Source organism: Tachysurus vachellii, chromosome 18 (genome assembly GCF_030014155.1).
Source record: "Tachysurus vachellii isolate PV-2020 chromosome 18, HZAU_Pvac_v1, whole genome shotgun sequence".
Lineage (NCBI taxonomy): Eukaryota > Metazoa > Chordata > Actinopteri > Siluriformes > Bagridae > Tachysurus > Tachysurus vachellii.
The window spans coordinates 16,814,439-16,824,982 of NC_083477.1; the positions used below are offsets into that span (position 1 = coordinate 16,814,439).

The window sequence follows — 10,544 nt, forward strand, 5'->3', positions numbered from 1 at the left end:
TTGTCGACTTTAAAGCTCTAGACTCGCGCGCGCTCCGACGCTTTTGTTCCGGCAGCCATTTTGGCGCGCTTCGCTCCCGCAATGCAATTGGCCGCCGTTGTCATGTGACACATTACGTTTATCTCGGTTTTCGCGCCATGGAGAAAACCCGCCCTCGATAAACAGAGTGGTGTAGTTTGATTGGCTTTGTTGGCGGGTTTCCGAGCGATTTCATTGGTTTACGGCGCAGGTCGTACTGCGTTCTCATTGGCGGAGAGTGTGAGAAGACTCGCGCCAGTTTTCGCAGTAGTTCGTGTTTGTGGGTAGCGCGTGCGTCTGTGACTCGAGGATTAAGGTGTATATGTTTTAAAATACCTATCGGTAATTTGTGCCACATTCTGTGTGGATTTTAAGTGCTCGGGTGTCCGAATCTTCTTTTTTTGGCTCGACAATGGCACCGAAAGACTACGCGTCGGAGAAAGGTGAGTGAGTGCACGAGTGAGTGCGCGAGCGAGCGCACGAGCTCTGGGCTTTGGTCATGTTTCATTAAAAAAAAAATTAATAAGAACACTCGTGTTGATATAATATAAATGCAGCTGATTAAATGCGATGCGTGTGTACCGTTTTTTTTGGGCTGGAGTAGATCTGGTAAAGTCTGTAGCCGGTGATTTTAATGCCATCACTGAGCCGGTTAGTTTTAATGCAGTCATTGTTAGCTGTCCTGCTAATAACTACTCTAAAATAAAGACCAACAGCGGTCTAGTTTGTGGAGTTGGGTTTAAGGATGTTTTTGAAACACAAGTCTTAAAATAAGATTTTAAAAGTGAACACACGGTGTAACTTTTATACCTAAGCAGAAGTTTCGTGTCCCCGTGCACTGTGAGCACCCGAAGGACCCGGATGAAGGGGTTGGACTTAAAGTACCCGGATGAACCTCCTAAAACAAAGAGCACAGCGCGCGCGTGCTCATCCATGTAAACACTGACCGTCAGCGGCGCGTTTATCTCCATATTAACGCATATTATACAGTATTATTATTTTTTTTTACCAAACACTTTCATAAACAAGTCCCGAAATAAGTGTGAATTCCGCTTTAATCCCGTATACGCTGTGGTTCCGTTTCAATCCGATTATAAGTACATGATGTCCGAGCAGCGTCCCTGGGTGTCTTGTTCCTACTTTTACACGCTATATGTTGCGTTAGGGCGTTTGTGATGAAGCTGTGGTTTGTCCTCTGTAAGTAAACTACAGTTAGCTCTCAGTTGGGGGATGATGAGCTGTGACGCAGCTCGAGCTCAATGCGCGCGCGCGCACGGTTCCTCCCTGAGCGTCCGGTGTCAGCGCGTGCAGCTTTTATTACACTCATTACGGTAACATTTAACTGCTGATCCAAAGTAAATGCTTGTGGTTTGATGGGATATTTATATATATATTTGCTATTTATATTTGGACCTGAGATAAGGAGGTACTATTTGAAGCAGCGTCCAGTGCGCATGCGCGCGGCGGAAGTGGACACCTCTGTACGGCTCTCAGCCATGTGCTCCTTTGTTTACAAAAACAGCGAAGTTGTGTGTGTGTCCTCAATGCGTCGCGTAACGGGTTGCAGACGTGAAGATAACCGAGACGTCCACATCGTCCTCTGGTTCATCATCGATCTGCGCGCTGGAAGCTGGTTCGTCTACGACAAAGCCAAATCTGTGGGTTTTTGAGCTTTTAAAAGATGGCTGTGAGTAAAAAGGGGCTCCGAGAAGCACAGAGCAGCTCTGCGGGATAAGTGTGTGTGTGGGGTAAAAGATGGGATCAGATGCTTTGTTTAAAAAGTAGCATTGATAACTGTTCGTAATATTTAATCTGATTGTGTGTGTTTTTCTGACTGTATGCTATATAATACTGTTGTTGTAAACGGCTGGAGGATTGATGTGTGTTACACTTTGTTGTTACTTCCTCTGCTGGGGGAGGGGGGACGTGTGTGGTGCGGGGTCACGTGACTTGATGTTTGTCAACGGGCGGGCTCGCGCAGTGCAGGTTTCTGTCGCGCGCCCATGACAGGCCCCGCCCACTCTTGCAGGTTTTACCTCAGAGGGTAATTTTGTTTTTGTTTTTGTTTGTGTGTTTAGAGAAATGTAAGCGCTTCCTGCAGGAGTTCTACACTGAAGATGACTCTGGGAAAAAGGTCTTCAAATATGGTGCTCAGCTGGTGAGAACTTTACTGATACTTGATTATAGTTGTTTTTTTTTTTTTTTGTTTTTTTTTTTTTTTTTTTTTATTTATTTATTTATTTATTTATTTTAGCAAATTTAATAAAGCATCACTACAGTTGTTTAATACAAAATATTGTGCTTTGTACAATTTTCTTTTTATTCTGAATAAAAATAAGATGGTGGCCAAAAGAGAATAAAATGAATAAGTAAACAATGAGTGAATGATGTTCCACAGTCAATAAAAACCTTATTATATTGACTTTGTTGATATGTAAACAATGTCTGTGGAATATTCTCAAAAAAGAGACTAATATCCAGCGTATATGAACATTCACACAATCCCCACACGTCTCTGTAGTTCACACTGCTGACAGCTGATGCTTTTATCGTTCCCAACTTTCCACAATATACCGTTCTTCCTTTTGTTTGTAGGTGTCTTTGGCTCACAGAGAGCAGGTGGCCTTGGTGGTGGATCTGGACGATGTAGCAGAGGAGGACCCAGAGCTGGTTGAAAACATTTGTGAGAACACCAAGCGATACTTCACGCTGTTCTCTGACTCGGTGCATGAGCTTCTCCCTGAATACAGAGAGCATGAGGTACACACGCGTACTTAAGGCAGCACTGCTAAAGTGCCGTAAATCGCCCGATTGTCTGCTGTTGTACATGTTTTTTTACTTTTTATATTTTATTTCAGGTGGTGGCTAAAGATGCACTCGATGTTTACATCGAGCATCGTCTGATGATGGAAGGAAGAGGTCGTGACCCTGCCGACATGCGTGATCACAGGAACCAGTACCCTGCTGAGCTCATGAGAAGATTGTGAGTGTGTCAAAGAGTTGGCTGGGTTTATCATTTTGAGAAGGATTGTCTTAACGTTGACTAAAATTCAGTTAACTAGGCTGTTCCATTAGTAGGGCAGATGTCTATGCACTCTAATGTATGGGACAGGGAGCATTTTGTCACCTGGACCATTAGGGTACATTCCAAGAATGAAGCCAAATCATAAGCTCTTTACATTTCTTACATTTTGACAATCAGTGATGAGTATGTGTTCTGATATTATTATTTTTTTATACTGTGTTTATTGCCTTTTAATGCTTACTCCATTGTTTGGACTTTGCTAATCTTGAAAGTTCATATTAGTGTAGACAAGTGTTGCTTTAGCTTCCAGTGCACCAGATTGGTGCACAGATAATTTTATGCAACTAATGTAACCATCTTCATCCCGTTTTCATTTCTTGTCCCCCTCCCCCTCACTCTCAGTGAGTTGTATTTCCGTCCTCCTTCCTCTGCTAAGCAAAAGGTCATCAGGGATGTTAAAGCAGACTCCATTGGAAAGCTTGTGACAGTCCGAGGCATTGTTACCAGGGCATCTGAGGTCAAACCCATGATGGTAGTGGCCACCTATACATGTGACCAGTGTGGCGCGGAGACTTACCAACCGGTATGATGATTGAAACGAGAGTTCTAAATTAATCGGCTGTGTCATACATGTATTATGAATAATATGGTGGTGTAATTGGCCTGCAAGCTAAGAGTCTAATTAGAAACGGTTTTTGTTGACAGATTGCCTCTCAGAGCTTCATGCCGCTGATCATGTGTCCGAGTCAGGAGTGTGTGACCAATAAATCAGGAGGCCGTCTGTACCTACAGACACGGGGTTCAAAGTTTGTGAAGTTCCAGGAGCTGCGTATCCAGGAGCATGTGAGTGTGTAACATGAAAACACACTTGTATTTAATCTGTCACTGATGGTGCTTAAGTGACTGTATATGATACCAATTTCTACTATGTGCAGAGTGAGCAGGTGCCGGTCGGTAATATCCCTCGCTGTATGACCGTGTCTGTGCGTGGCGAGAACACGCGTGCAGCTCAGCCTGGAGATCATGTGACCATTTCTGGAGTTTTCCTTCCTCTGCTACGAACTGGGTTCAGACAGGCTGTACAGGTATGCACACACCATTATATAAAATAAGACTACATAGCACTATTCATTCACTGAGGGTATTGTGTGTTATTTATTTATTAGTAGATTATTTAACTGTTATCGTATGCCGGTTGGTGTGTGTCCTGTTGCTGGTGCAGCACCATTTCAACAACATGCTTCTGTCTGTATCTCAGGGTCTGTTATCAGAAACCTATATGGAGGCACACTCCATCACACTGATGAACAAGACCGAGGATGATGAACTCGGGGCAGACGATCTTACTGATGATGAGCTCAGACAGATCACAGGTGTGCTGAATGGAGATTTGTTTTTAACCTTAGTCTGTACTGATGAACTGTCCCAATAGGACAGAATATCACACCTATTGTTTCTGACAGGAAAAATAAGAATTTATTTAAATATTTTAATTCCATGCTCGCGCAACATGTATATGTTCACTACGTATACATTTCACACTGTAATGTAATAGCTAGTTAAATGTGGAAGTAAGAATATTTTCAGTACTGACCCAATAATATAGCAGGACCCAACAGTGGCGCTAATGTGGTGTTTATTTGTAATTGTGTGTTTTGTGTAGAGGAAAGTTTCTATGAGAAACTGGCAGGTTCAATTGCACCAGAGATCTATGGTCATGAGGACGTGAAGAAGGCACTGCTGTTGCTGCTGGTCGGTGGGGTTGAACAGAATCCACGTGGCATGAAGATTAGGGGTGTGTACGTTGTCTCCGTTTGTCCAGATAAGCCGTGTTTGATGGCACCGTATTTGAATGATACATTTTGTGTCTGTTTGCATAAAGGTAACATTAATATCTGTCTGATGGGAGATCCTGGAGTGGCCAAATCTCAGCTGCTGTCTTACATCGATCGCCTGGCGCCACGCAGTACGTGTCTGTCTCACTAGCTTCAAAAACAGCACCAGCAGATTTATTGGAAAGGGATTTGATCAAAATGACCTGTGCGCACTCTCTCTAGGTCAGTACACCACGGGCCGTGGCTCATCAGGTGTGGGATTGACGGCAGCAGTGATGCGTGATCCTGTCACCGGGGAGATGACGCTGGAGGGAGGAGCTCTGGTGCTGGCTGATCTGGGCGTGTGCTGCATTGATGAGTTTGATAAAATGGCTGATGCGGATCGAACTGCCATCCACGAGGTCATGGAGCAGCAGACAATCTCTATTGCCAAGGTAACTTGTGGGTTGCATCATTGGGAGTAAATAACACAAGCTATTGTGTCAATGCAAAAGCAGAAAACACTCATTTTAGTGTGTGCATGTTCTGAGGGGTTTGTGACTGATGCCAAGTGTCCACAAAAGGTTTTGCTCATCTTGTTGGTTGGTTCTGGCCTTTTTTTTTTTTGTCCTCAAAGTTCAGGTTTTAACACACTTGTTGGTGATTTACCAACGCATGAGTGTTGAGTGCTTCTATTCTAAGTGGTTCTGTAGTATGCAGTTTTATACAGTGTGAATACTGAGGATATCATGTAGGCATCTGGATGCAGTGTTTCATGACCTTTACCATGGCACAGTGCTTAGTATTCATTATGTAGTATAAATGAATCAAATTAATGTTTCTCTTGTTCTCCATTTCAATAACTGCTAACAAATGTGTGTATTTTATCACAGGCAGGTATCATGACGTCTCTGAACGCACGATGCTCTATCCTGGCAGCCGCGAACCCTGCGTTTGGCCGCTATAACCCGCGTAAAAGCATTGAGCAAAACATCCAGCTTCCAGCGGCGCTGCTGTCACGTTTTGACCTGCTTTGGCTCATCCAGGACAAACCGGACACCCAGAAAGACCTGCAGCTTGCACAGCACATCACACACGTCCATCAGCACTGCAAACAGCCTCCCACACACTATACACCTATCGACATGAAGCTCATGAGGTACACACATGGACCGTTTACAGCATGTCCCAGTTTGTGTTATTTCCTTTTCACAGCAATGTGTCATCCTACATTTATTCTTGTGGAATATCCCTAGAATGAGTGTTGACTATAAACCATTGCTCACATTGCTAACTTCCTTTCAATTTGCAAGAACTATAGACTAATACAATAACAGGCTTAAATAAACCCAAAACATAAGTCCACTTACAGTTCTCACGGACACGCGTTTTATCAACTGGCTAGTTATCCTCCAGACAGTGACGGACCACGTCTGTCTCTCATTTCGGCGGTGTGAAGCGCGTCTGCGCTATTCTCCGAGATGGACTTGACGGCCTTTTGTGCAGCGGATTTTTTATTTTTTTTTTTTTGGACGACCTAGTTAAGGCAGTAGGGTTTCCTAGCTTAGGCGGGCCGCCCGAACTGCAAAGTGCTGCGGGAAACCCTGTAGTTGTAGTATTATCTCAATTGCAATGTACTTAAACAGAAAATAGACTTCACAGTACTCAGGCAATACCTTGACCACATTTTAATGCATCTGTTTGTTTCTGGTTTAGGCGATATATCAGTAAGTGCAAGAAGAAGCAGCCCGTCGTCCCCGAGGGCCTGACTGATTACATCACGGCCGCATATGTGGAGATGAGGAAGGAGGCACGAGTCAGCAAGGATACCACCTTTACCTCTGCCCGAACCCTACTGTCCATCCTGCGTCTGTCCACAGCCTTGGTACGTACACATGCACATTTCTGCTGCTGTCCTGGAGCACATACCTACCCATAGTCTCACTGGTATAAGCTAATGGTTTGTGTGTGATAAAGTGCTTACAGTGCAGGTAGTGTCTCTGTTCTACTGCATTGTGGGCACTTCTGTCTTACACCAGCCACCTCACTGTAACACTCACTCAGGAACTGGAGATGAAACATCATGGAAGAATGTCTGATTAGACCTCCATGTAGCCATGATCGATGTGTACTGGAAAGATGTTGTCAGAACAATGTGTATTGTGATGCATGCAGTTATTGCTTTCTCCTAAATCTCTCCCTATTCCCTACTCATTTTATATTATAATGCAGAACTAGGGTAGATTACAGCACTAATTCTGACCTATAAGTAAGTGCGGTTAGTAGGTAAGAACACTAGGTAGGGAACAGAATGGTGTGCACTCTAGTACACTAACAGAAAAAACATGGCTGTGTCCCAAACTGCACTGTAGATTGCCATTCACCTTCCTGATTCAACAGTGCACTAAATGGAGTGTATGGCTGAATTACCTGTGCACAGCAACGTTCAGTGTGCTTTAAAAAAAAAAAAAGGTGTTAAATTGCGAATGATTTGATGCAGGATTAGGGGTCATGACTTGGAGATCTGAGCGGCTGAGTGTTAAAAGTGCTGTTTGTGCAGGTAGCTGAACACAAGACCTACTGCAGATCCAGCACTTTACACACACAGCTGCAAAACACACACTTGCAGTGATTTGCGGAGTCAATCAGCGTCATGAGTGTGCTGTGAATAGCTCTTCTGACCAGCAGAGGGAGTCATGTGTGTTCATAAAGCCATCTTCTCTACACGCTGGTTGTCGTGGTAGCGGTCAGCTTTGCAGGGTCGGCATTCAGCCTTCATCATTCACCGCTGTGCAAACCCATGCAAAACTGACTGCGCCTTGAACTGTCACAAGTTCGTGAGCTTGGAGGTGGAGCTTGGAAGCAGCGCAAAGCCAATAGAGAGAGTAGCTGGTGTTGAGAGGCGGAGACTTGGGCAATTGCTGGATTTTCCATAAGGCATTGCACTTGTCTCGGTCTGACAGTGCCGGCACAACTCGCTGTGGAGCATCTCAGAGTGTAATGCTTGTTTTATAGATGTTCTGTGAATGTTACTAGTATTTATTGTTTTTTTTGTGTGTGTGTGGGTTACAGGCACGTCTCCGTATGGTGGACATGGTAGAGAAGGAGGATGTAAATGAAGCGATGAGGCTGATGGAGATGAGCAAAGACTCACTGCAGCCTGATAAATCAGCGACCACCAGGTAAACGCATGCATGCATGATATGCACATTGTGCATTAACATCCTTTGTCTTAACCAAAAAAGGTGAAGTGTTTTGCTTTATTTTTTTTGTGCTGTTTATAAAAGTATTTTTTTTTCTTTACCATAACTTTTTTTTAACTTGTTTAACTTTAGTTTTTAAAATAAAATACTGTATCACAGATAAGGGGAGAAACTGCTGTGTTAAATAATCTAAAAAAAATAAAGCTTCACACAAATAATTTCTTTGTATGTACTGGGACAAAAAGTGGTGTATTATGTATGACAGCCTTCCCCTTTACTTTATGCCACAACTATGTGATGACTTTTATTCATGGAGGACTGACCACACTGGGAAAATTGCCTGTCGTATCTGTTTTATTTGTAAATGAGTTTGAGGTTTAAATGCACAGTACCGAACTATGCTCAATGCAAGCAGTTGGCTAGAAGGAGTAGAATCTACACTCATGTTATTGGAATAGAAACCCAGCTGGAGAGCAACATAGTACCTATTGTGTTCAAGACTGGGTTCTTGCTTAATCTTACGTGTATATCTGTCTGTATTTAGGTCCCAGCGTCCTGCCGATGTGATCTTTTCTCTGGTGCGCGAGTTGGTGTCTGAAGGTGGAAAGATTCGGGCCGTGCGCATGGCTGATGCAGAACACCGGTGTGTGTCCCGAGGTTTCACTCCAGCTCAGTTTACAGATGCACTTCAGGAGTATGAAGAACTCAACGTGTGGCAGATCAATAACACACGCACACGCATCACCTTCATCTGATACGCACACGCATACACACTTGCTTTTGCAAATCCTTCTTTTAACACACCCCTATTTGTGTGTTTGCTGTTTAACTGGCTATGGCTTATTAGCATATTGCTATCGGACATTTGTTTATGGCCTTCTTTTCATGATAAATAAATAATATTGAGAGTGTTTTATTCTGTACATATTCCTCCATTAATAAAGCTCTGCACATACACTTCAATGTTGAGGCCAGACTTTTCTTGTCTCCTTTTACTGATGGTAGTGAAGGTTTTTTATTCAACTGATCTTTGGACTGACATGAATTTTAATCACATATATAAAGCAGGGAAAAGAGAATGTGTGCTTATAGAGTACGTCAACAAACCCTTTTACTGATGTATAATGTAAGATATACCTTTAATTTGACCCACAATGGGAAAATTTCACTGTTACAGCAGCAAAAGTAAGAAAAGGCAAATATTTAAAAAGAATAGACATTATATAGTGTATATACAAAACAAAAATGTATAAAAAGAGACCACGAGTAAGTAGTTACACTAACAGACATATTGCACATAGGTAATATTGCATGTTTTTAAAAATTTCTGTTATTGCACTTGTTTAAAATACTGTGTTATTGTTTATTGTTGCATTTAAAACAGCAATAACAGTGTGTATTATGGTGACTGGTTCACTGGGAACAGCATGTATTGAGTTTCTTGATCCAAATCTGTTAATTAATCTATCAAAGAAATCTTTTCAGTGTAAGGAAATGTCAACCTGCCTAGACAAAATGGACTTCTATGGTATTTGTTGCCCTTTTTTTTTTATTTGGTTTGACTGGCATATGATTAATAAATAGAGCAATGCAAATATCTATTGACAGTTAATACCGAACATCTGTAACAGTATAGGATCAATTAGATTTACTAATCCAGTGAGATTAACAGATTATCAGTAATAGCTTCACATTGCTGTACCTTTTCTTGTGTGGTGTTTTGTGCTAGATTACTGATAGCTTCCCCTTTATTGAGTACAGGTTAGAAGCTGGTTCCATGAGGTGCTTCACATCTGATAAGAATTTGATGCCTCTGGGGTCAGTTTTGTCTTTCTTAAAATACTGCTATAATAATATACCTAAAACAAGAAGCAAGCAAGTGAAGAACATTTGACCTTGCTGTGACTTTGCCCATGTGTGGATCAGTTCTAAAATGTGATCAGTTCATCTGCTGGTTACGAATATAAACCAGTCATTTTGGAGATATCACGCTAATGAGAATCTTGGCTGGATGGATGATTAAACAATATCTGAAACCATTAAGAAACTTTTTCTACGTACACTAAATAACCAAAATATATTAAAAGCAAAAAGTTTGCTATTTAAAAAATGATGATAGTGTAAATGTCATGTTTTCATATGAACACTAACATTTATTACTTAGCTAAAACTGCTGAAAACATTGTTCAGTCTTTGAAAATCACATGCCACATAATTTGACAATCCAAAACATAATTTGAATCAATCGAAAGTAAAATCTCCTTTAAATAACAATTAATTACTATTAGCTAGACTTGGACAGTTTATTTTTTTTTTGCCTAGTTAGTTATGCTAGCTACTGGAATGGATGCTAGTCTAACCATTAGCAAAGAAAACAGGATAAGGGTTAAATATAGCTTGGTAAATGTTAGCAAACTTAAAACTTACCTCAGCATTACAAATTACATACAAATTACTTTTATATTTTACCTCATTTTATACTCA

The 10,544-nt window shown here is 41.8% G+C and overlaps 1 protein-coding gene across 2 annotated transcripts; it reads left to right on the plus strand.

The window, feature by feature from the left end:
• Positions 1-250: 250 nt before the first annotated feature.
• Positions 251-9,023, plus strand: mcm7 (minichromosome maintenance complex component 7). 2 transcript variants are annotated; one of them, XM_060892223.1, is made up of 15 exons: positions 251-461; positions 2,097-2,176; positions 2,614-2,778; positions 2,877-3,001; positions 3,446-3,626; positions 3,749-3,886; positions 3,979-4,128; positions 4,302-4,416; positions 4,707-4,838; positions 4,926-5,009; positions 5,101-5,312; positions 5,751-6,016; positions 6,574-6,742; positions 7,930-8,039; positions 8,605-9,023. In XM_060892223.1, exons 1-15 carry the CDS (start codon positions 431-433, stop codon positions 8,813-8,815), a joined length of 2,169 nt encoding a protein of 722 aa, XP_060748206.1. In that variant the 5' UTR covers positions 251-430; the 3' UTR covers positions 8,816-9,023. The 2 variants fall into 2 exon arrangements, with proteins under 2 accessions (XP_060748206.1, XP_060748207.1); XM_060892224.1 differs by lacking the exon at positions 251-461 and adding an exon at positions 1,493-1,651.
• The last annotated feature ends 1,521 nt before the right edge of the window (positions 9,024-10,544 follow it).